The sequence below is a fragment of the Rattus rattus genome, chromosome 12 (assembly GCF_011064425.1).
Source record: "Rattus rattus isolate New Zealand chromosome 12, Rrattus_CSIRO_v1, whole genome shotgun sequence".
Lineage (NCBI taxonomy): Eukaryota > Metazoa > Chordata > Mammalia > Rodentia > Muridae > Rattus > Rattus rattus.
This window is the reverse complement of record NC_046165.1, coordinates 251,763-279,632: the sequence shown is the minus strand read 5'-3', so window position 1 is coordinate 279,632 and position 27,870 is coordinate 251,763. Positions and strand designations below refer to the sequence as shown.

The 27,870-nt window shown below is 35.8% G+C and overlaps 2 protein-coding genes across 2 annotated transcripts; both read left to right on the top strand.

Annotated features, from left to right (window-relative positions):
• The first annotated feature begins 9,309 nt into the window (after nucleotides 1-9,309).
• Nucleotides 9,310-10,269, top strand: LOC116913609 (olfactory receptor 1537-like). The gene has a single exon (XM_032917861.1). The coding sequence runs from the start codon at nucleotides 9,310-9,312 to the stop codon at nucleotides 10,267-10,269; it is 960 nt and encodes a 319-aa protein (XP_032773752.1).
• A 15,636-nt stretch (nucleotides 10,270-25,905) lies between these two features.
• Nucleotides 25,906-26,848, top strand: LOC116913651 (olfactory receptor 1537-like). The gene is given in 2 exon segments (XM_032917920.1): nucleotides 25,906-26,444; nucleotides 26,446-26,848. Coding segments are annotated over 2 exon segments (942 nt in total).
• The last annotated feature ends 1,022 nt before the right edge of the window (nucleotides 26,849-27,870 follow it).

Sequence of the window (27,870 nt, the reverse complement as noted above, 5' to 3'; positions counted from 1 at the left end):
CTATTCAGTCATGAAATAATTCAACTCTTTCTATAGTCACAGTAGTGCCTCCATGACTTTCATTTAGAACATTCTACATTTCTCTTTTTTCTTAAATTAGGAGCAATGCAAAGAAGTTTTGATTCTTTGAAAATTTTTAATAATATTCATGTGAAAATATTTATTATTTAAATAATGATAACCTTTAAAAATACCATACAGCTCATCACTAAATATCAGTAAATGTACTATTCCTCTAAATTGTGGCTAAATCATTGGTGTCTCTGTTGTTTCAAACAGTTGCACCTAAAATATGTACACAATCTCCCAACCACCGACACCTGCTGGGTCAGAGTAAACATTTTAACACAACTTTTCAGTGGTGCATATACCCAAAAATTTTATTAGGAGTTGAAAGTTTAGGGATGAAAATTCAGAGATCCATTTAAAGAATAACCTGGCAATTGGGGAATTAGCGCTGATAATTGCTTATTTTTCTCATTAGCATATTTTTAGAATAATGGAATTCCTAAGGGAATTCTTATTTCCTTACATAGAGGATCTGAAGAAGTTAAACCCAGGACAGAGCTTCACCACAGCTCAGGAGACTGTGGGTGTGAATTTGAATCTACAGTGGATTCAAACTAGCTGAGTCCTAGAAGAAGATGACTTGCGATGCAGACCAGGTTAAAAGGTACTGTTGCCATCGAGGACTAGGCCTTGTCTTCTCAATACTAGCTGTAGAATTCTGGGTACATGCTTCTCCAAATTCCAGGAGTAGTGCCTTTTGCAAGTAGCAAATACAAATTGATGTTGAGATTTTCCGGAGAGGTAAAGTGAGCAAGTTTGTGTCATATACTCACACTTATCATTTTAACTCTGAGGCCTAGAGCAATCACTCTCAGAACTTGGACAGAAGTAGCTGAATATCCCCATTCATTCATTTAATTATTCCCACATTCTTAAAAGCACCACAAAAAATCTGTAATGTGGCAGATATGTATTACTGAGGAGACAGGCAAGTGAGTCCAACTGGTCATCTAGCTAGCAGGGGAATATATTTCCCAAAGAAGTACAAGGTTTATAACTTACACCTTCCTGAGCACAAAATACAAAGTATAAATCTATTGCAAGATTATTAAGTCAGTCCTAGTTTTAAAAGAGATATAAGAGGAAATGCATATGTAACAAATGACAGAGGAAAAGTGTTTAGTAACATTCTTTCAACTAGAATGAACAGCATTCTAAAATGTACACAGCAGATAACTTTAATATAGTCTAGGAACTGTAAGTAGCCAAATACGTCTTTCACAGAAAGAAGGGATTACGTGCATGAAGGATTTATAGCTTACCAAACTAGATTTTGGATAGATACATAATTTGTAACAGTCATGCCTAAATAGAACATGTTTTGTTGTTTTATTTTATTCTGATAATCATTGTGGAACATAAACTTTGGACAGCAAAATGAATTTCAAAAAAAAATGTAAAACCTCTACATATTGGAATTATCGAATTAGCAAAAACATTATTGTGAAATATCAAAATATAAAAATATTTGATTGAAATATTTGCACAATCAACACATTGAGTAGTATTGATAACTGAAAATTTTATGGTTGTAAATTCACTCATTTTTTGTTTATTATGTAACATTATTATAAATATTGATACACTTCTCTATTTAGTGTAGGACTAGGAGTATGCAGTAATAATCAATTCAATTACAACTTATATTGCCTTGTCTTGCTACTTTTGTTTTATCTGTAATATATGTTTTAGACCATAGTTGTAATGAATGTATGCTAATAAGGCAGATTTAGTTTGAGGATTCTTCAAGGCAGAGTACGTACCTTATCACTTTAATTTATATTATTGCAGTGGCCTAAGGGCATTCTTATTTACTTTATAGTTCAGCAACATTTAAAGAGATATGGAAAATAAGAGTAAAGGAGAGCAAAGAAGGAAAAATGGGCATGGAGGAGTAACTATTTGTGAAGCATGGTATTGCAATAATTTTACTTAATCTAATGGCTCCCAAGTGAACCACCCATTTGATATTTCTAAAGTTTTAAATTATTATTCTTAATATTTTCTGTGGTTCAGATTTCTACATGCTATCACAAGAGATTCCTATTCATAAAATTTGTCATTGAAGTAACAGCTCTATATAAAGTAAATTTTAAGAGATGAATAAATAATTTAAAATATTTTAATGGCTATATAAGCTACCAGTCTATCTACAATGAATCATAACTTCCAAATATAATAATGAACAAGGAAGTAATAGCACTAGCTTAGTGTTGCTAGGTATACAATTTGGACAGTTGATATAGTATTAAAAGTCAGTGAGCCTAGAAATAGAATAACAACTACTTATTTACAGCTTTGGTGGTGATCTTAAAAGAGCCACAGATTAAAAAGGAATGATCTTGCAGAGATTCAGTTCTCTCTTGGTGATAAGACTAAGACTGAAACCAGAAAATGCAACAATTTTTGTTTTTTTTTTTTCATAAAAGAATGTTACATTTTTGCATCGGAAAATTTTATAATGCTGTTATCATCTTGTGTGATTTATAAGTATAATGAAATTAGGGTATAAATTAATATGTACTTTGTATTAATAAGTATTTTACATCTGAATGAAAAGCAACTGCAAATATTACTGTCATAGAAATTAAGATTCTAACTGGGCAGAAAAGGTGATTCAGAGGGTAAGGGCACTTGCCACATACTCCTGGTGATATGATCTTGATCCTCCAAACCTGCATTGTGGAAGGAGTAAACATGCTGTTCAAAATTGTTTTTTGTCTCTTTAATTTGCAGCACAACATATCATAAACCTGTGCACTCAAGCTTCATATAAAGGAACACATAAAATCAATAAATATTTTTTATTATTTTAAAAGTATTTTTAAAAGAAAATGTAAGCATCTGCCAATGGGGTGTGTGTGTGTGTGTGTGTGTGTGTGTGTGTGTGTGTGTGTGTGTGTGTGTGTGTGTGTGTGTGTATTATGTAGAGAGATTTAAGAAGGAAGATTGCTTTTGAGTATTATATACATCCAGATTTTCCTGAATCCATTATTGGCAATCTTTTAAGATACATATTTCTTAATACTGGGATGTGCTGATTGTTACTGTAAATTCCAAAATGACCCAGAATAGACAAAGCTTGATTAAGCTGTATTTGTGTATTAAATGCTATGACTTTATATGTTGACATCCATTAATTGGATTACGGCAAACCTATCCATAAATCTGTTAGGATTGATGTTCTAGAGTATTACAAAACACTGCTATGGCAAGTCCTTCTATCCTTACATTTTTCTACAGGTTTCCTTAGGGATACTTGAAAGATCCATTATGTGAGTATTGTTTGTATTTTATTTGATTGATTCTGGATATTTGCTGTTAACTTGTCAACATTTTATGCCATTTGTATTTCACTGTTTTAATTTTAGAAATTCCATTGAAATATGTCTTAATAAAAGGATACTGAATAGTAAAATAGGAATAAATAAAACATTATTTGACATGCAAGTAGTACAAATATAAAGCTTGTGGTGAGGCACTTACATAAGGCAAAGCAGGCTTAGAACTCTACAACAGCAAAAAGAGAATATGTCTTCATAACTTAGGAGAAAGTGTGTGAGTCATCTGAAAAATTGAAGTAAGAAAAAGATAATCACAATTTTTAGTGCAGTTTTTACTGTACTTTGTATAATATATATTAGAACAGTATCCACAAAGTCGTCGTGCATATGAAATAATTGAACAATATAGTTTAAGTGCAAACAACCAAAATATAGATGCTTCAAAATAGTCAGTGTCTATTTTGGAACAGTATAAATTTTAACATGCTTTGATAGTAGTTTTTAAATCTTCAAAAAGCAACAGGTCTTTGACAATAGTGTGAGGAATCTACTTTATTTTATGAAGCAGAAAAATGTTTCAATAATATTATCCTGTTCATGACCCCATTGTCCCAATAACAATGCCTTACATTCCAGATGTTAATGTAGCTCAAACGCTACACAGCTGGATATGATCATTGAGTATTTCTTTGCTCCAGTAGTGTCCATAGTATCTTTCAGCACTGGGAAAGCTAGTCATTAATGATGAAACTTCCCGGGCAACCAGATAAGATATCTTCATGCTCTGTTTTTCAACTCCAGTATGCCATCTTTATCAAGGTCGTATCATTAAGCTCTGGAATGTAACTAATAGTAGTAAGAAGAGCTCATGATTTTTACAGAAGTTGGTGGAATCTCACTGAACAACAACTCTAAAAGAAGAAAACCATTTACACAAAACGGTGGGTGCATAAAACGAAACAATGTCATCCAGACACAGGGGACAGTTGCACAAATGAGCTCACAGTAATTATGACAATATACATAATTCCTGTGCAAGCTCAACAAGAATGAAAAATGTACATTATGGCTATTCCAATAAAATCATTCTTTAGAAATATGTGCTATCGCATGCATGAGAGCTTTGTTCCTTTACGAATGCTAACTAAAATTCATTCCATATAAAAAGTTCAATTGTATATTTGGGTTGTTTCATAGTAAAGCTTTAATAATGAATGAATAAAGCTGCTAGAATATTTTTTTCACAATTCTTTATGCAGAAAACGATTGTCATTTATCCTGAATAAAAACTGAGAAACATATGACTGAAGTGTAGAGAAGATATGCTATCAAGGTAAGTTTTCAAAGTTTCAAGGTTTTACATTTACTCCACCAAAATGTGGTGTGTGATGCATCCAGCTACCCTTCATTCGCATGTATGTAGTATTACCATAGCTTTTCAATTGCCATTATGATATACTTGTATGAAGATATCTCATTTTAATTTCATTGACTATTAATCTTATTTATTTATTATTTTATTTATTTACATTCCAAATGTTATCCCGCTCCTACTGCCCCATCCTAAAGGTTTTCAGCACATTCCCTCATCCATTTGCCTTTGAGATGGTGCCCCCTTCTTCCCACCACTTGCTCAAGCCCTTCCCCAGGGCATCAAGTGTCTACAGGATTAGTTGCTTCCTCTCCACCTGAGCCCAGACACCTTCAGGGCACCTCGGGTATGCTCTTTGTTTGGTGGCTTAGACTCTGGGAGGCCTTAGAGGTCTAGGTTAGTTGACACTGTTGGTTTACATATGGGGTTGACATCCCTTTCAATCCTCCAATCCTTCCTGTAATTCTTCCAAAGGGGTCTATGACCTGGGTCCAATGGTTGGCTTTAAGTGTCAGCATCTGTCTTAGTCAGTTGCTGATAGATCCTCTCAGAAGACAGCAATGCTGGCACATGTCTGCAAGCACAATATGGCATTAATAATAGTGTCAGGGTTTGCTGACCACCCATGGCATGCATTCCAAGTTGGCCCAGTCACAGGAAAGCCTTTCTTTCAGTCTGCTCCATTTATGTTCCTGCATTTCTTTTAGACAGGAACCATCCTGGGTTAAAAATTTCAAGGTAGATTGACCATCCATCCATTCACAGGGGACCCTATCTACATACAGGAGGTGGTCTCTTCACTCTCTCTCTCTCTCTCTCTCTCTCTCTCTCTCTCTCTCTCTCTCTCTCTCTCTCTCTCTCCAATGTTGGAAATTTCAGATAAAATCACCTCCATTGAGTCCTGAGAGCCTCTCACAACCATTCCAGGTCTCTGGGACTTTCTAGAGGTTCCACCCATCTTCCAATCCTGGAACCTACATATTTCCATTCATTCACCTTGCTCTCTGGGCTTCTCTAGTGTCTTTCCCACCCCACATACCTGCTCCTGCTCCTGCTCCTGTTTTTCCCTCCTCCCTCCTTCCCAGCTCCCAACTCCCTATGCTTCCGTTGACTATTTTCTTTCCCTTTCTAAGTGGGATTGAAGCATTACTACTTGGAACTTCCATCTTGTGAAACTTTTAATAATTAGTGGGTTATATCTTTGATATTCTGTACTTTTTTTTGCTAATATCCACTTAACAGTGAGTACATAACATGTATTTTCATTTGGATTTGTGTTCCCTCACTCAGGATAATATGATCTAGTTCCATCCATTTGCCTGCATTATTAAGGATGCCCTCATTTTTAATAGAAGAATAGAATACTTCTTAATCTTAATGTACATGTGACTATATACATATTTACTCGTCACATATTGACACTGTAGAGATCTTATTTATAATGTTTATTTTTCAGTAATATGTTTATATTTACTTTAGAACATTTTGCTTATGGTATCACTTATCTAAATACTTTTGGTACATCATATTATATCTTTTGGCAGATGTATTTAAAAACAGTGGATTTATCACCTCATTTTTATCTTCCTCAAGCTTTAAATTACTTTTATATACTCTTTGACAGTTTCCTAAACATGCTTTGGTCATATTCACCTTAATCTCAGGTCCATGCTCCTTCCTATCCTACGTATCTCCATGTCCTGTTGTTATTGTTTTTCCACCTCAGCCAATTTGTCCCTTGGACATATTCATGGATATAAGCTTTCCTTCTTGGACATGGGCAACTTTTCTCTACTATACTTTGAGAGAAACATGTTCTGGTTAGTAGTATGTTCATTATCCTGTCTAATAGTCCCTGTTACAATCTTTTGTCCATGCAAGTTTCTTTCCAACATTAGTGATTTTTTTTGTTTTGTTGTCGAAACATTTACTTTAACTACGTCATCTGTGTGACATTAGGTTTAGAACTACACATTGGAGTATGGGAATCTTATTAGTAAGAACACAATTGAATATAGTGTCTCCCAATTTTGGAGTTATTAGTAGCATATAGCTCAGTGGGAAGAGGAAATGTCTTGTCTTCACGTCTCTTCCCATATATGATACATTATTAAAAGGCTCAGTTTAATGTGTGCCATTAATGTGTGATGCATTGATGCATCAATGTTCTATGAAATCATGGTTGCATTTGCTGGGTCATTGAAAGAACAGAGTTTATCATAGAACTTCTCATTATTTTATGGTTCCTACAGTCCTTCTGGCCCCTCTAAATTTATGATTAAAATAATTGTATGTTTTGACTTTCTTTATGTGTGTAAGAGATGCCAATAATTTCCTCTAAGTGTTGTAGTCACAACATTTTATCTTACTCTGTCTACTTAAATCAGTGAGCTTTCTTAATACATATGATATTTATGCAATATATAGTTTATGTTTTTTCAATTTTTATTATTTTATAGATTTACATTCCAATCTTAAACCCCATCTCGATTCCCCTCCCATAGCTCTTCATCCCATTCCTCCTTCCCCTTGTCTCTGAGAGGATACCCCCTTCACCACACCAGGCTTTCCCTTTCCCTTAGGCCTCAAATATCTTAGGAGTTAAGTGCATCTTCTCCCACTAATGCCTGAACAGGTAGACCTCTGCTATATTTGTGCCAGGGTCCTTGGACTAGCCCATATATGCTCCTGGGTGACTGGAGACTTGGTCTCTGGGAGCTTCCTGGGGTCTGGGTAAGTTGAGACTGATGGTCTTCCTATGGGGTTGCTCTCCCCTTCAGCTTCTTTAATACTTCACCTAATTCAACCATAGGAGTCCCTTTAGTTTAATGGTTGGGTGTATCAGGTTTTTTTTCTCAGACAGCTGCTGGTAGGGTCTCTCATGGGACAACCATGCCAGTCTCCCATCTGTAAGTATCAGTACTAGTGTCAGGCCTTGGTGCCCTCCTATGAGATGGATCCCAGGTTGGGCTACCATTGAACCACCTTTAGTTCAGTCTCTTCTCCATTTTTATCCCTGCCATTCTTTCAGAAAGAAGCAGTTCTGGGTAAGAAATTTTGACTGTGTGTTAGTAATCCTGTCCCTCTGCTTGAGGCCATGTCTTTTTATTGGAGGTCTACTCCTCAAGTTTCCTCTTCCCAAGGTTGAACATTTTGGCTAATGTTACTCCAATTGAGTCCTAAGATTCTTTCACCTCCTGGGTTTCTGGTACTTAGTAGAGGGTCACTCCACCTCCTACCCCCTGAGGCAGCCTATCTCCATTCATTCTCTTGGACCTCAGGCCTTCTCTCCTGTCCCTCCCCCCCCATACCTGATCCTGTTCTGCTTTATAAATTTCAATATTTTATACTTTAATGACTAAACTCTTATTTAGGTAGGAATTTAATCTATGTAGACAATGATCAATTGGCTCACAGTTCAATAGAATAGAGGATAATAATTACATTTCCCATAATTAATGCATATTTATACTTAAATTGTTCTTAGTTCATAACATTAAAATAGCAAGAGAAGAACTTCTCTGGGCCTGTTTCTCTAATTTTAATATGTGGAAATACAAAACCTTTCATTTGTTAGAGTATCATTGTGAACTAGCAACACAAAATAAGTTTCAGGTTTGAGTGATAAGATGCTAGTAACATTTATTTCATTAGATTGTAAATAATAAAAATACATTGTATTAGTTAACAATGTCTTTGATAATAAAGGGAGAGAATATGGGTACTTTGTCTTCAATGCCTCACTAAGTAACCTCAAGAACTCTTTCCCAAACAAGAATCACCTTCCCAGTAGCAGCAGGTGTCCAAAGCCTAATATGCAAATATCACATTTGGATATTTAAAGACTTTTTTATCTCAAGTATTAGAAAAATGGGAATGTCAAAAAGAGGAATTCTGGAGATCTCTTGTTAAAATAAGAATTTGGATATATTATTCACTGACTTTTAGGGAAGGCTTTCTTCCTAAAGGCAAGAATGCTTTTACACTGATAAACTCTTTGCATCCCAAATGAGAGACATTGCTTTGAAATCACCAAATTTTTGAAAACTAGTACAGGGATAGTGTTTTCTATGAAATTCATTATATTTTTAATATAGAATAGAGTTTATTAAGGGCATCAGGAGGGGAGTTAAGAGGGTAGTAGGGGCAGAGAGAGAGGGAGAGAGAGAGACAGAGAGAGACAGAGAGGACAGAGAGAGACAGAGAGACAGAGAAAAAGACAAAGAGAGAGAGACAGAGAGACAGAAGGGAGAGAGAGAGAGAGAGAGAGAGAGAGAGAGAGACAGAGAGAGAGAGAGAGAAGAGTCTGGTTATGAGCATGTGAAGGGGGTAAGGAATTGGGGAGAGAAGGGACAAAGGTGGAAGAGGGTAAAAGCAAGAGAGCAAGAGAGCTTTGAAATTCATTCTTCATTTTTAAGAATAAAAAATAGTAATAGAAATTTATTTATCAAAGTTTATTTACAATTATATACAGCACAAAGGAATTCTAAGACAGATAATTTATATATGGAATTTGTGTTCAGGGGAAAAAATGAAAATTTCACTCTAACAGCTTTATTATACTTTTACTCCTTTAGGAGCAGAATGGAGGACAATACGGCAAGAAACTGCTGCACAGTGACTGAGTTCTTCTTAGCTGGGCTCTCACAGACACCAGAACTCCAGCTTCCCCTCTTCTTCCTCTTCACAGGAATCTATCTGATCACTGTAGCAGGGAACCTGGGCATGATCACACTGATTGTTCTCAGTTCCCACCTGCACACACCCATGTACTATTTCCTCAGCAGTCTGTCCTTCAGTGACTTCTGTCAGTCCACAGTTGTTATTCCTAAAATGCTCATGAGCTTTCTGACAGAGAAGAACATCATCTCCTACCCTGGATGCATGACTCAGCTCTACTTCTTCATCACTTTTGGCATTGCAGAGTGCTACACATTAGCTGCAATGGCTTATGACCGCTATGTTGCCATCTGTAACCCATTGCTTTACAATGTAACTATGTCCTCTCAGATTTACACTTCTCTGATTTCAGGGGTCTATATTTTTGCTATGCTCTCTTCATCTGTAAACACAGGCTTCATGATTAGGATTAAGTTCTGCAAATTAGATGTGATCAACCACTATTTCTGTGATCTTCTTCCCCTCTTGAAACTGGCATGTTCTAATATCCATATCAATGAAATGTTGATGCTATCTTTTGGAACAGTGAACATATTTGTCCCAATGATGACCATTATTATTTCCTACATCTTCATAATTGTCAGCATCCTCCGCATTCGCTCCCGGGAGGGCAGATCTAAAGCTTTCAGTACTTGTAGTTCCCACATCTCTGCTGTTGCTATCTTCTATGGTTCTGCTGCATTCACATACTTGCAGCCATCATCTGTGAGTTCGGTGGACCAAAGAAAAGTGTCATCTATATTTTATATGACTGTTGTACCCATGCTGAACCCCTTGATATACAGCCTGAGGAATAAGGATGTTATCGTTGCACTGAAGAAAATACTTCATGTGAGCAGAAGTCACATGAGGAATATTTCTTAGAGCAAAGTTATGTAGAGTACATCAATCGACTCGATACTACTTATGTTACCTTATCTGTCATTATTATTACTCATTTGTTAGGACTCTTTGATTATTTTACTATTACAAATTTCACTTTTAAATTTCAATTACCTAATCTGTCATGTGTTTCTAAGAATCAACAATGTAAACAATTAGTACAGAAAACCTGGATCCTTACGCCCATTGTTGATAGCCCATCATCATATATAATTTTTTAACACTTGTAAACATTAATATAAATTTATAAACATCACTTTTAATCACAACAAAATAATGTTATTTTATTCATTCTTAATTAATTTTTGAGAATTTATTATATAAGTGCTGTAATAACATCATTGTTCTCATCTCCCTACAGTCACTCCCATGAAACCCCTGATCTCCCTCAAATTAATGGACTCTTTTCCTTTCATTTATATATACCCATAGGAAAACTGACTCTCTTCTCAACAATCATTCTGTTCCTTCTTTCTCCATTTAGGAACGGGCTCCCTTAAATTTCCCTCAACAATACTGATATGTTGCATGGTAATTTTTTGTTTTTGTTGTGGGTGTTTGTTTGTATGTTTTGACTCTTTTTGAGTAGACTATATGTTTGAGATATTCAGTTTTCACTTCAATAATGCATTGAAGATACATTATTTTCACAGACTTCATTGTACACTGGTTTTTAGAATATTTTGTTTCCTTCCAAAATGTTCCCTGATTTTTAAGCAGGAACATAATGTTTTAAATGGGTGAGTTGTGGCTCTACACTCCACCATCATTTGCTCTTTCTATTTAGACCAGTTATGGAGTTCTGTAATTGTCTCCATCTGATGTAAACATAGTTACAATTATCTGTGTATGATTCAATAAGAACTATGTATGCAGTTAGAAATTACACAACTTTGTATAGGTGACACTCTTAGATTCTACTCTATAATCTATAAGTTCTATAATCTCATCAGAAACCCATAGTTGGCCATGCATATAGAACAAGGCAATGAATATACCCTATTGAGTCAGCCTTAAGAACATTTTGATAGCTATTTTATCCTGTTATTGTGATGTACTACTTTACGTTTAGCTATTACTTGGCTTGCAGTTATTACTATGTTTCATGTATGTTGCAACTATATATAGTAATTGTTTTACACCCTTGTAAACTTGGATTTCACTATTCCTTATTATGAAATCTAGTTCCCAGGGAAAACACTTCTATATCAAATCCAGTTTGATTCCTACAAGCTCAGTGTCAAAATCCTCTGATATCTTTAGTTGTTTTCTTTTTCTGGGAAAAAACTTAGGACAATAACAATAGCATATATTTCTGGACATGTGTGGTTTTGTTTGTGAGTGTGTCCAAGTAATCATAGAATTACATTTTCTGAAAACATCATTATTAATATTTATCCCTCTGCCCTCTTCCCTACTCCTTCTTCTACATTGATTTCCCATCCTTGTTCCCAAAGTGCCCTGAAATATTTCGCTTTCCCTCTCCATAGCACATGTCCCTGCTATCTATTTCCCTATAGTAGATGTCCAACACCACCATTCCTTTTTTCTTTATCTAATTTATGCAGTAAGGAGATCATGTGGTGCTTGTTTTTCTATCTCTGAGTTACCTTAGTCAATATTTACTAGTTCCACTTATTTACAGGAAAATTTTAAAATATATAGTTCTCTTCACAGCTAAATAGAATTCCAATGTGTTTTCATTATCATTTTATGATTTGTAGGTTATTTAGGTCATGTCCATTGCTTAGCTATTGTGAAGACCAGCGCAATGAACATGTTTGAAGAGTTAAATGCGGTTTAGAATGTCAAAATTGCAGGAATATAGGGTAGATTATTAATTAATTAAATAATTTACTTAGTTACTTAGTTACCTGTGCATTGAACATATGGTATATTTATTTTTTATTTGCTTATTTAGTTAGTTATTTACTTATATGCACTTAAGTATTCTCTTAGTAACTTACTTGCCTCACCACGTGGATTTAAAAAGTAGCTACATCAGTTTGCAATCCCATCAATAATGAACGAGGGTTAGTTATCATTTCCTCATATGTTCTTGAGTATGCTGTTCTTTGAATTCTTTACTAAGTTCAGAGTAATGTAAGATGAAATCTGTAAGTTGCACTGTACCTTTATGCCTGTTCCCGTTGTTGTTTCTTTGTTATTGAATTTGTTTTGTGGTTGTTTATTTGTTTGTTTGTTTTCTCTTCTAATTTGATGGTTTGACCAAAATTGGATGCTCCTAATCTCACTCTGGTTGGTGATCTTGCTCCTCAGTTATACTTTTCAATAAAACATGTGTGTTTATTGAAATATGTAGAATTTGTAAAAGTAACTTAGTTGCCTGGTATAAGTGTTGTGTCTAGGACTTACAGCCTCCTTCTGCTCTCATAAGCCTACTTCTGCAAACTTCTAGCCTCTGTAACATCTTATCAATGCCTAGAATATTTTCAGGTTCTGAGACTTATTGCTGAAAATGATAAACTTTCTAGCTTTTTAACTGTGGTATCTGGCTTAAACCTCTTCTCCAAACTGATTGTTTCATATTGGCTATTCTCACTTTTGCCTGAGTTGCCCAACTTGTCCTCAAATATACTCAAATCTGTTATAATCTTCTGGCTCCTTCTCATCTATCTTCACCTGTGTCTAGCTTATTCTCTCTCCAGCCTGCTCCTGTAAAAGTCTTATAGTATAAATTCCTTACTTCCTCTCCTGCCCCACTTCCACTCTGTTCTCTTTTAATTCACCTCTCTTTTCCCTCTATTCTTGTGAGATATGGGCATATCCTGTTCTGTAAAACCTTTGTCTTATTCATCACTTAATCTGCCACTCAATTAGACATATTTTTTTAACCTGGATGCTTCTTTCTACCATCTGATTTTCCTTCATTATTTGAGATTAAAATCTGTACTAAGGGTTTGTCTGTATCCCAGCCAATGTAGCTAACTTGAGACCTATCCTATGGGCAAGCACCAATCCATGACATTATTAGTGATACTCTGTTATGTTTGAAGAAGGATCCTAGCAGGACTGTCCTGTGAGAGGATCTGTCTGGTACCTGACTCAGACAGATGCAAAGACCCACAGCCAAACACTAGATGGAGCATGGCCCCTCTATTTTTTAAAGTATTTTACTTATTTAAATTCCAAATGTTGCCCCATTTCACAGTCCACTTCCCAAAAGTTACTTCATACCCCAAACCATTAGCTTCTGAGAGTGTGCTCTCCTACCCATCCATGTTCATAGGCCACCAACACCCCTCACCTTACCCCTGCATCCCTTTTCCCTGGGGAATCAAGTCTCTACAGGATTAGGAGCATCCTTTCCACCCGAGGGCCAGAAAATGCAGTTCTCTCATACATATATGCCAGGGACCATGGACCAGCCCAGGTATGTTTTTTGGTTGGTGTATCAGCTTCTGGGTGCTCTGAAGGTTCCCAGGATCGTTTTTAATATTGTTCTTCCTATGCAGTTGCCAACCCTTCAGCTCCTTCAACCTTTCCCCTAACTCTTCCAAAGAGGTTCCCAACCTTAGACCAATGGTTTGCTTTAAGTGTCTGCATCTGTCTCAGTCAGCTGCTGATAGAGCTTTTCAGTTTATATCCTAATTGCTGCCCTTCCTTTGGGTACTTCACTCTCACAGTTCCTCTGTCTCCAACTCCTCCTCTCCATGAATTTGGTTGGTCACACAACAGCCATTCCTTCAGTCTCTGCTCCATTTTTGTTCCTGCATTTCTTTTAGACAGGACAAATTCTGGGCTGAATTTTGATGATGAATCTAGCTACAAATGGAGCCAAATAAGTGCTGAACTTTATGACACTATAATCCAAAAAACAAGCAAACAACAACAACAACAACAACAACAACAACAACAACAAAACTCCTTCTCCTATATATATTATAGTCATGATAGATAAATTCTGACTAGCTTAGAAAGTAAGTTCCATGTTCAGGTTTATTGCTGTGATCATTGTGACTTTAGAAACACGTGACTCATAAGCCTCTGAAGCTGGCTTGTTGGCAGACTTGGAAGGTGAATATGTACCTAGAAAAGACATGAATGCTGTATGAAAATGTTAATGGAAGCAAAGTGAGTAACCATTGTGCTGAAGCTTTAAATGAACATGAGAATTTCATTGAGAACTGACCTACAAGGCATGAGATTTATAATCTCTTAACTCCATTTTTTCCTGTGAACATATTTATTAAGGTACTGACTTTAAAGTTGATGGGCTGCATAGGGCTAAGATTGTTGAAGAGAAGTAGCTTTTGCAAGATGGAGGGAAGAGGAATACTGTATCCAAATATCAACAAAAGACGATAAATACTAGAAATTTACAGAAGGACTTAAAGATTGGTCAGAAAATAAGAACGCACAAACAGAACCAAGGAATCTGTCACAGGCAAAAAAAGTATTTCAGGGGAAACTTCTTTAGAAAATTCCCAAGACATATCAGAGCACATTCTTTTTAGACTCTCTATTTGGTCAGACCTTGTAAACCTGGCAAAAGGGCTGTTACCGAATTCATATTATTATTATGAATAGCTAATAAAATTCTGCCCCAGAGTGTTGCTGAAGCACCAAGGTGAGACATAAGGAAACATAAAAAATTCATGAAAATGCAAGAAGATAAAAAATATCTGGCACAAAACCTTTTCAGGATAGCTATAGTTGTACAAGCTTCAATTGAATTGAAATACTGAAAACTAAGAATAAGTCTCCATTGTCACCATCTTTGTGATGGATAATTTTAAATGTCAGCTACTACATTCAGAATCACAATGAAAATATATATTTGACTGCAGGTAACAATGTAGAGGGATTCTAATCTAGCAAGATGGCTACAATGGCAGGAATACAGACCAACCCTTAGTACAGACTTTTAATTTCAATGAAGGAAAAATCAGATGGTAGAAGGAAGCATCCAGGTTAGAAAATTATGTCTAATTGAGTGGCAGATTAAGTGATGAATAAGACAAAGATTTTACAGAATAGGTTATTGTTTGATCATCCTTTCAGCCTCTGTTCTGTCCCTCTATTCCTGCATTTCCTATAGACATGATTGATAAATCTGGGGTCAAAAATTTTGAGGGTACGTTGGTGATCATATCACTCCTTTGGTATTCATTTCTGGTTATAGGAAGTGGCTGCTTCAGAATCTATGTCTGTACTGCTGTGAGTCTCAGCTAAACTAACCCCCATTGATTCATGGGATTATTACCTATCTCAGGTCTCTGGTAGGTCCTTGAAATGCCCCCATCATCCCAGACCATGAGGCTGCAGATTTCCATTCACTCTCATGGCCATCTGGTCATCTCTTCAGTCTGTCTCCACATCTGATCCTGATTCTCCCATTCTATTTTTTTAATTAATTAATTTATTTATTTACTCACTTTACATCTCAATATCAGTTCCTCCTCTAATCCCAGTACCTCCTCATAAAGAACCTCCCTGGTTTCTCCGTCACCTTCTCCTTTGAGAAGTACAGTCACCATTTAGTTGACAGCCAAACCCTCTTCCCAAAACCCACATCAAATTGCTGCAAGACTAGGCATATACTCTCCAACTGAGGTGAGCAAATACAGTCCATTTAGGTGAATGGCATCCATAGGCAGGCAGGCAGGCAGGAAGGCAGGAAGGCAGGAAGGCAGGAAGGCAGACAGACAGGCAGGCAGACAACAGATTCAGGGAGAGGTGTTGTGCCTGTTGTTGAAGACCAAGATGGTGAGTATGTATTCTGGCACAAAAAAGAAAAAAGTTAATGATCTTAGCCTGAAATTAATGGTGCAAATGAATGGTGTTTACATAGAATGTTGATAGATTCTATCAACATTCTATCACAGGAGCTGAGCACTGTTATATTTTGCCCAAAGTCTTGTAATTCAGATTGGCTACTTCAAAAGGATCACATACAGTAAATCTGATTTTTCCTTTATTGTTTGAGATTAAAGGTGTCTGACGGATTAACTGTGACAAACAAGAAAGGAAAACAGGGAATTGAAAGTTTACATGTTAGACAGAGCCATAAATTTGTGAGGAAGAAATATTTTACAACGATGGGGTATGCAAATTAATGTTCCTGTAATTCCAGGTAAATCAAATGAAGAAATTATGTGTGATATGGTAGATGCTCCTGGGAAATGAATTGATATGGCTGACCGAGAAAATCACAAGCTGTGACTCTGATGAAAAACAGGCGTCACCATTGCTTGAATTTTCAACTTTATAAAAGGAGCCCCTGCTGACATACCACGATCCCTTGCCCCTAAAATAGTTATCAGACAGACCTGTATGGCAAGAGCAGTGGTTCATAACAAAGAAAAACTAAAATCATGCACTTGAACAACTGGTAAAGGGTCAGCAGAAGGCTCAACATAGAGAAACATTTACCAGCCTCTGGAAGACCCCTATATTTGTTGTAAAAATGAAATCAGAAAAATGGAGGACAATAACAGATTTAAGAGCAGTTAACAAAGTAATTCATCTAATGAGTAACTTTACAGCCTTGAATTCCTTTTCTGACTTTGTTACTGAGATCATGGCCTATGATAACAATGGTCTTGAAAGACTGCTCTTTCACATACCCTTGCATGAGGAGGATAGGGAAAGATTTGCTTTTCAGTACGGACTTTGAGTAATAGTTATTCATTAAAAAAGTGTCACTAGAAAGTACTTCCATAGATAATGTTAAAGGGTCTAAATTGATGTCAGTGTTTTCTGCAACGAGCATTACAAATTATCCATAAGCAATTCATTTGATCTAATGTTTATCATTATATGGATTATGCTCTGTTGGATGATTCTGATAAAGATGCATTAGAGAATAGGTTTAAGTTAACACAAAAAATTCTGCCATATGTGGGCTAAGAGTGCTCCAGAAAAAGATACAGAGATTCACTTAGTTATTTGTATCAGCCAGAGGCTCCTAAGTAATGAGACTCTCACACTCATGCGTGCATGCTGGATCATAGTAAGCATTTTAACACAGCTCTTCAGGGACCCATATACACTATATCTTCTTTTAGGAGTTGAAAGCTTAGGAATAAGATTAAATCATTTTTAGAATAACTTGGCAATTGGGGAACCAGCAGTGATAATTGCTTACTTTTCTCATTCAAACATTTTTAGAATAATGAATGTCCTTAGGGAATATTTATTTCCCAACACCCAGTACCTGAAGAAGTTGAACACAGGACAGAACTTCATAACTATACTGTTGAAGGTGGCTATGAAATTGAAATTGCAGACGCAGAGACTAGGTGATTCCTGGAAGAAGGTAACTTGAGATGCAGACCAGGCTTAAAGGTACTGTCTACATTGAGGGCTACGACTTATATTTAAATACTAACTGTCGAATGCTTGGTGCCTGCTTCTCCCCATTTCTTGATGAATGCCATTGGCAAGCAGCAAACAACATTTTGTATTGGACATTTCAGGAGTTGTAAGTTAGTATGCATTTCTCACACACTCACACTGTATTTTTAGGACTCTAAGGACTGTAGCAATCAATGAAAGAAATCAGTCAAAAGACTTCAAATATTTCCATTCACTCATGTAATTATTCCCTTATTCTGAAAAGTATCATAAAACCTGTAATGTTTCAAGCATGTATTAGTGAGGGAGCTGGCAAATAACGCTGAACAGTCATATGGCTAGTAGCATAGTTTATTTTCCTAGGATGTAAGAGGTTCAGAATTTACAACTTCTAAGCACATCGTAGAAAGTATGATTTTGGAGAATCACCCCATGTCAGCAACAGTTTTCAATGGGATACAGAAGGAAGTCCATATTTAGCAGATAACAAAGAAAAAGTACCTAGTGACTCTCTTGCAAATACAATGAAGAATATTCTAAAATGCAGACAACAAAAAACTATAATATACTCTAGGCATTGTAAGCAGTCAAATATGTACATCACAGGAGGGGGTTGTATGCATGAGGAATTTAGCAGGGTCAAGAGAGTGGACTATTGGGAAAAGTTTTAATCCCTATCTGGGCATTTCTTCTCTGCCTTTAACTATTTAGTTCCCAGATAAAAGAAACACACACACACACACACACACACACACACACACACACACACACACCTCTTTTATATTTATAACAAGCATTAATCAGCACAACAGCTTTTTGGATATTTTCCCTCTATACTATTATGTTTATTTGCCAATATTCCCATTATATAATTTCCCATAATTCATCTGGACTCTTCTTATATTCTGTTAGCCAACCCACATGGCCATTATTTTAAGATTCTTACCCTATGGCCGTTTCTTTCTCCATTTACCTTCTTCTCCACTTGTGGTCTCCTCTGACCTTCAAACCCAGAATCCTATACCCTGGTTATGTCTCTTCTGTCTTGTTATTGGTCATTTACATCTTTATTTGCCAAGCAGAGAAACTTGGGTACAAAGTCACATAGCTCCTGTTGAGTCTGAATGTGGACCCTTTCTTTTCAGGGAAAACCAGGTCTTAGGAGTCCACACTTAGCATTACAAACACAGCAAAGGTCAAACCTCTACTGTGGACAGTGGTGGTTTTACAAATAAACTTAAGGGACTTCTTTCTCGGGGTCTATGAATGAGAATTATCATCACATTTAATGTGCAATATAGTCCATGAAGACAAATAAATCTTTTTCCCTTGTTCAAATAACGAACTCACATACTATTGAAATATACTTATTTATGCTTCCAAACATCACAACCTGTCTTACAACATGCTTGCTGCATACTGATTATATCACCTCTGTCAACGTCACTACTTCATGTTGCCAATATCCTTTCCTTAGCTAGAACATCCACAGTGAATGTTACTCCCTGAAATTTAGCACAATAACTTTATATTAGTGCTTTCTAAATTCATTAAACACAAAAGAAATGACAGCCTTGCCAAGGCCTTGGGAGAGAGTACAGCTGTGGTAAATGGTCAGCACTAAGAGGCCTTTTGGTTTAGCTATCAGGCATCATTGTGACCTCTTGGTTGTGTTCCAGTTTAACAGCTACTGAGCTGAGAAGCCATTTCCAAGATCTTTCAGAATTCACTGTGAAAAAATGTATTAGGATAATCTAAAAATTACACTGTATAATTTGATATGTTCTAAGATGTGGTTTTCAGAAAAGTTATGCATTTCCATTAATTTTAATTTATTCTAGAAATTTTATTGTTTTATTTATTAAACATTTATCTTTAGCTTTACATATGAATTGAACATGTGTATATATAGTATATTAATAGTCATTTAAAAACAGTTCAGTGGTTAATTAATTTGGCCTTGTTTAATTTATTTTCACTCTTTTGTAATGTAACAAGCCATATCTGGTTTGCTATTTTACTTTTAATTTAATATGTAGTGAGTTTAAATATATTTTTCCTTTATGGATGAAGTCATATTAACTTCGAATGTATGCTGGCTACAAGATACACTCCTGACCCTGAAAAATGGGTGATCTTTCATTCAAATGATGTGAAAAAGAAAAAAAAATCTTTCATAGTGTTAGATGGTATAAAACCCTCTTAATCTGTTATTCCTACAATCATGACGATAACTGATGTAGTTAATTTCAATTACAAGATTTGACCTTCTCTTTTATTTTATAGAAGTAGCACACTGAGGCAAATTTTGGTTAGGTTCATAATTTGTAATAACTACATATTAAATGTTTCGAATTTTTATTTTATGATATTTCTTGAGCCCAACATGAATTTTCAGAGAAAAGCATTAAATTTCTAGACATTGGAATAATTACATAACATAAACATATCTATGAAAAATAAAAGTATTAAAATGTTAACATGAAAACTGTGAATATTAAATATATTGAATAGTATTGAGTTTGTGGTTGTGAATTCAAGTACATTTTTGTTTGTTATGCATCAATACTGTGAACATTGGTACAATTCTGTATTTAATGTAAGCCCATGATTATGCAATAAAAACCCATTCAGTTACAACTTCTATTGCATCTACCTCCTAATTTTATTTTATCACATATTTTTAATACAGCTTTAATTAATATATGCTAATAGGTCAGATTTAGGTTGTGACTTTCTTAAAGCAGAGCAGATGTCACATCATTGTACACTACTTCAGTGACAAAATATCAGAATTATTTCTTTAGTTATTCAGCAATATTTAGAAAGACGTGGGGAGTAAGACAAAGAGAGTATTTGAAGGAATAAAATGGGGGCAGAGGGAAAACGTTGCCAGATTCTGTCTTTGAAGCATGATATTAGAATAATTTTACTATCCTAACATTTCTTAAGCACACAAGCCTTTTGATATTTCTACAGGATTTCATTCTTTATTCCTAATTTTTAGGTGGTTCAGATGCCCACATGTTACCAGAAGACATTTCTATTCAGGAAATTTGGCATAGAGTTAAGAGCTTTATATTAAATAAATTTTAAGAGGTTAATAAAAAATATTAGGAATATTTAATGTTTGTATAAGCTACCGGTCTGTATACAATAAAGCATAATTTCCAAATCCAATAATGAACAAAGAAGCCATAGCTCCTGCTTAGTGTAACTGAGGATAGAATGTGGACAGGTGATATAATATTAATAGTCCGTTCACCTGCAAATAGAATAGGAGCTACTTATAGCCAATGAGGTGAGATTGTGAAGAGATAGAGAATAAAAGGTAGGTGTGATTCTTCAGAGATTCAGCTTTCTCTTGGTGATAAGACTAAGACTGAAACCAAACGATGCAAAACTTTTTGCATTTGTTCATAAACACGTTTACATTTTGGTATTGGTAAATCTTTATTAATGTTGTTGCCATCTTATATGACTTATAAAATGTTTGGAAATAAATTAATACATAATTCATATTAATATGCATTTTACATCTGAGTGAAAAGCAACTACATACATTACTCTCTTAGAAAATAAGGCACTAATTATGCAGACAAGATGAATCCAAATGTAAATAGTAGTGCAACACAATCCTGATAACTGAGATCTATCCTCTGAACCTGTATGATAGAAGTAGAAAACATGCTGTCCAAACTTAACCACTTGATGCAATATGCATGACATCATACCATATATGCAGAGTTTCCTAATACCATTATTTTTAATCATTTAATGTGTGTTTTTAAACATCTGGATATACTTCTTTTTCTTTAAGTTATGAAATGACCTAGATTGGACAAATGTTTCTTTACATATTTCTTTGGCTTCTTAAATACTATGACTTTACATGTGAAAACCACTAATTGATTTATGATAAACCTACCAATAAGTCTGTAAGGCTTGATTTCCTTACCATATTGAACATACATAACACTATGATTGTTTTCTTTTCTCCCATTAAACTTGTCTTCAAGTTTTTTGAGAGTTACATGAAAGATCCAGCATATGTGAATTGTTTGTATTTTATTAGAATGACTTCTGGATATTTGTTGGAAGTTTGATAGTTTATGTCATTGCTACTTCATCTTTAATTTTATAAACACCACTGAAACATTTTTAATGTAAGGACAAATAATAATGGAGTAGAAGTACAAAATACAGTAATTTCAAGGACTAATAAATATAAAGTCTTTGGTAATGTATTTCTACAAGAAAAAGCAGGCTTAAAACAGTACAGGAGCCAAAAGAAAATATGTTATGCTGTACTGAAAATAGGTGTGACTCAAGTTTGAAAAACTGAAGAAAACAGAACAGGTATTTTTAGTGCATGGATAACTGTGCTTTGCTATATAGTTATTAGAACAGCCTCTACGAAGTCACTGCACACACAAATAATTAAACAATATAATAAAGACAAACAAACACAATACATATATGCAATGCTTCAAAATAGTGTCTATTTGGGAGAGTTTAATCTTTAATATGCTTTGATAATGTTTTTAAATGTTTTAAATGCTAAAGGTCTTTGGTATGATAGAAGTCTCAGGTATCTGTTTTATCTTCTGGATGGAAAATGGTTCAATAGCTTCATGATATTCATGAAACAATTGTAGCAATGAGAATGTCTTCCAGTCCAGATGTTAACATAGTTCGGAGGTTCACCTATAGGTAAAAATGTTGAGCAGTTCTTTCCTCTGTTCCTGTCCATAGTAGCTTTCAGCACTGTGAAAGCCAGCCAGTACTGATGGCTAAGCCACATATCTTCATAACTTCATGATTTATGATTCACGTACATGGTGCCTTCAGCAACAAGGTCATACCATTTTGCTCTGTTGTGTAGCCAATATTAATAAGAAGAACCTGTGATTTAGGGAGAGGCTGATGGATACTCCATGGCCAATGAATTCAAAAGATGGAAACTATTCTTCCAAAACAGGGTGGATGAATACAAGGGAACAATGTCATTCAGACACAGATGACAACTGCACAAATGAACTCACAGTAATTGTGACAATATACATAATTCATGTGCATGCTCAACCTGATTTACAACGTGTACTTCATGGCTATTCCAATAATATCATGCGTCTGAATTATATGTTATTGACTGCCTGAATTAATTGTTCCTTAATAAATGTTAACTAGAATTGTATTGTATACAAAAATTCAACAGAATATTTCGGTTCTTTCCTACTAAATCTTTAGTAATGAATGAATAAAGCTGTCAGAACATTTTTACAATTCTTAATGCAAAAATTATTCCCATTTATCCTAGATATAAACTAAGAAACAATAAGCGAAGTGCAGAGAAGATGTTTCTTTACACTTATAATATGTTGCAAGCCAGTTTTACAAAGTTGCACAGCTTTGCATTTTATTGCATTAATACATATTATGTGATGGTTCTAGCTACTGCTCATCTGGGTTAGGCATTGCTAGAATTTTTTCATTGTCAATTTAAATATCCTTATATGACGATATAATATTTTATTTGGATTGGTGTTTAAATATAATGAGCATATTGTATACAAGTTTATTCTTCACATTCTGACTTTGTGCATATCTTATTTATAAGGTTTATGTTCATTTATGTATTTATTTTATTTTAAACATAGTTGTCCTTATGGTATTTCAAATTACAAATATTTTAGTTATTCCATATTAAATCTTTGGTCAGATGCACTTAATCATTGTGAGTCTGTCACCTTATTTTTATCTCTTTAAACTTTAAGATATTTTAATTAACTCTTATAGTTTCATAAGCATTCTTTGATCATATTCACTACACATTCTCCAACTCTGCTGAGGCCCATGCTCCTTGCCTGTCTGTCCCATGCAGATTTGTGTTATCTTTTAACTCTTTCCTCACAATGGTCTATTTGTTTTGTTTATGATTTAGGGGTTATATGATTTCCCTCTGTTGCATGGTTAACTTGTCTGACTGCAAATGAGAGAAAACCGGAATGTCATTTCAGCAATTATCAACTGCCTACATCTCCTCAGAAGATGTGGAGTCTGTGTGTAACTCCCCTTCTATGGTGGCATTTGGTCTACTTGGTTTTACACAGATCCTGTGCATACTAGTACAATCATGGTGACTCTGCTCCACTGTGCCCAGTTACACTGCTTTCCTGTAGTCATCACCACCTCTGGATCTCCCACACTTCCTAACACCCTTCACAGTGATTCCTGAGCCATTGGAAGAGGTCTTGAATTTAGATGACTCGCTCACTAATTTTTATTTTTATGAAAAATTTTGAAATTTTTATACAAGTACACACAAACTCTCTCTCTCTCTCTCTCTCTCTCTCTCTCTCTCTCTCTCTCTCACACACACACACACACACACACACACACACACACACACACACACGTACATGCTACTGGAGGCAGTAGAGCTCTGTGGCTTGGGTTAGGTCAGGTTTCCAGGAATGCAGACACTGATGTTTATAGTGGGGGATAGGACTCTTGTGTTCCTCATTAGAGTAGGCCCTCCTGTGTCCCTGGTTAGAGCAGTACTCTTATGTCCATTGTTAGGGCAGAACTCCTATCTCCCCGGCTAAAGTGAACCTCCTGAGAGACAGTCAGGCTTTGGGGTCCAGTGGTAGGATCTGCTCAGTTCCAAATGGAGAACCTATTAGAAGAACTATTGGGCTCAGGCTGAGCAAGATACATCCCAAATTGTTTGAGTTCTGGGGTGGGGGAGTCACAGCTGGTGTGCTTATTGGGTCAAGGGTCTCACCTGTATCTCTGGTTATGGCTGCCCTCCTGGGAGACAAGTAGTTTCTGTGCTATAGAACAGGGGCAGTCACACTGATCTGACCAGGGTGAAAGTATAGATTAGAAGGAAGACAGGATTCCTGTAGATGGGATAGATCCCACATGTGCTGGGCTTTTTGCAGGTCCCAGTTGGCATGGGTATTATGGCAGGGGTCTCACCTGTGTCCCTAGTTGTAGCAGATCTCTTTGGAGACAGATATGCTGTGTAGTCTGTGAGAGAAAGATGATCTGCCCCCGAGGAAAGTGTAGATCTAAAGGATAATGTGGCTATGGCAGAGAGGATAGATCCACCTTCTACTCTGTGGAAATTCCTACTGGCTTGGGTAATAGGGCAGGAGTCTCACCTTTGTCCCTTTTTACTGCATAACCTTGGACACAGGCAGGCTGTGGGATCTTTTAGAGGGACATGCAGGCCCATCTATTCTCTGAGTAGAGGTGCAGAGTGGAACGAGGGAACTTCTTACCTTTTTATTGTTGTTATTTTTTTAGGAACTACTTATAATGACAAAATTCTAATTCGCTTACAAAATTACTTTGTGTAACACAATCAATAATTGAGACACGGTTTAGTAGAATAGGAGATAGTAATTATATTTTCCCCTAGATAATGGCTTTGTGCATGGCAATACTTCTGAGTTTGCACCATGTAAATGGAAAAGGAAGAACTGAGTTGTGTTTTTTTTTTAATTTTAATATGTAGAAATACCAAATTTATCACTTAAGAGATTGTCAATATGAACTTACTAGGCAAATATCATAGTTCAGATTTCTGAGTAATAAGATACCAGTAATACTTCTTTGCACTGTAAAAATTGAAAAACATGCATTGTCTTAGGTATCACATTTACTGGCATGTAATGTGAGAGAATATGAATACTTCGTTTTTATGGTTTCATTAGGCAACCACTACTGACTGATTACTTTCGAAGAATTGGTTCCCAAGCAGGTATCATGCTAGTAGCACCATGTTTCATGAATTTAATGCAGTGTCTGCTCCAAAGGTCAATTAATTTTCCCTTTTTGGTATTGAAAGACTTTATATATCTTAAGGATTAGAGAAATGGTAATGTCTAATAGTAGAAATATGGGGAACCCATCTGAAATTAGAATTTGGATAATAATTCACTGTTTTGTGGGAAAGCTCACTTCAAGACACAGTGTGAATATTTTCCACACTAATATGAATCTACATCTCAAATTTGAGGCACATTTTTAAACTCATGAAAATTGTAAAGATTTAATTCAGTGATAGTATTTTGTATGAAATGTATTCTTAATTTTAAGTATATGTTTAAAAATTGTAGTAAAATCAATTGTATTTATCTAAGTTAACTCACTTAAAGTAATTATATGGAGGGTAAATGTATAATAAAGCAGAAATGATTTACATGGGGATTTTGTGTACAGGTAAAAGAAAACCTAATTCTTACCATGTAATTGGCTTACAAATTTTTTTTTCTCCTTTAGATCTGAATGGAGGATATGGCAGCAGGAAACCATTGCACAGTGACTGAGTTTTTCTTGGCTGGGCTCTCAGAGAAGCCAGAACTCCAGCTGCCCCTTTTCCTCCTCTTCACAGGAATCTATCTGATCACTGTAGCAGGGAACCTGGGCATGATCACACTGATTGGGCTCAGTTCTCACCTGCACACCCCCATGTACTTTTTCCTCAGCAGTCTGTCGTTCATTGACTTCTGCGAATCCACAGTTGTTACCCCTAAAATGCTGGTGAGCTTTGTGACAGAGAAGAACCTCATCTCCTACCCTGGCTGAATGGCTCAGCTCTACTTCTTCCTAACTTTTGGTATTGCAGAGTGCTACACATTGGCTGCAATGGCATATGACAGATATGTTGCCATTTGTAATCCCTTGCTTTACAGTGTAACCATGTCCTATCAGATGTTTTGTTCTCTTATTTTGGGTGTATATATTTTTGCTTTGTTCTGTGCATCCATAAACACTGGTTTCATGCTTAGGGTTCAGTTCTGCCAATTAGATGTGGTCAACCACTATTTGTGATCTTCTTCCCATCTTGAAACTTGCATCCTCTAATACCTATATCAATGAAATATTGATTCTATTTTTTTGTACGCTGACTATCTTTTTCCCAATGCTGACCATTATTACTTCCTACATCTTCATTATTAATACTGTCCTCTACATTCAGTCCTGGGAGGGTAAGTTCAAAGCTTTTCGGACTTGCAGTTCTCACATCTCTGCTGTTTGTATCTTCTACGGTTCTGGTGCATTCATGTACTTACAGCCATCATCCTTGATTTCTATGAACAAAGCAAAATTGTCATCTTTGTTTTACACTACTATTGTACCCATGCTGAATCCCTTGATATACAGCCTGAGGAATAAGGATGTCAGTATTGCATTGAAGAAAATACTTGAAAGAAAAAAAATCATGTAAGCAGAAAACATATGAAGATTATTTATCCTAGCAAAGTAATTAGAAATACATAGAAATATTTATTTGACTCCACCTGTCATTATTATTACATATTTGCTAGGAATCTTTGATAACTTTTACTATTACAAATTACAAATAAATTTTTGAGCACATAATATGTTATAGGTTTATCAGAATCAGTAATGTATACAAATAGTGTGGCAATATAAGTTCTTATGTCCATAGAGGATATCCAATCATATTATGTATATATTTCATCATATTTGATCAACATTACATTAAAAATATAAACATTCTTTTCATTTGCATTGGATATTTTTATTTATATTTCAAATTTTATCCTCTTTCCCCATTTCCTATCCATAAACCCCCTACCTCATCTCTCCCCACCCCCTGCTTCTATGAGAGTGTTCCCACACCCTCCCATTCACCCTTAACTGCCTCCCTTCCTTGACATTCTTCTATACAGGGTCATTGAGTCTTCGCAGGACCAAGGGTTTCTCCTCCCACTGATGTCCAACAAAGCCATTCTCTGTTACGTATGCAGCTGGAGCCATGGGTCTGTCCAAGTGTACTCTTTGGAAGGTGATAAATCTCCTTCTGCAATGCCTTTACATCATTTGCAATAGAAATCAAGCCTACCCCCACACCTGCGATTGGGGGACTTATCTCAATGGAACCCAGGGCAAACATGAAATTCTTGCTTTCAAAGCACATTCCTCAAGTGAGCATTACAGCTCACATCTCTGATGTATCCACTTATCTTAGCTTTTTCTCAGTTCCTAACCCCAACAGCTAGTACATGACTGGTGAGGGCTGACACTTGACAGCTGTCAAGGTGGTCAGCAGCACCAGGTATGGTCCTCTCCAACAAGGCTCAAGTGTCTGGGCCCGATGTTGTCATACGTGGATGGAATCTCTGACCTGGAACTGGTGAGATGTCTCAGGGGTCCTCAGGACATAGGCTATTGCCAGATGTGACCAAACTTCTTTCTGTTTCACTTGTAGGTCTTTTAGCCTGG

Bases quoted from the DNA above. Each gene is read 5' to 3' on its own strand.
- LOC116913609 (XM_032917861.1), top strand. From the start codon at position 9,310: ATGGAGGACAATACGGCAAGAAACTGCTGCACAGTGACTGAGTTCTTC.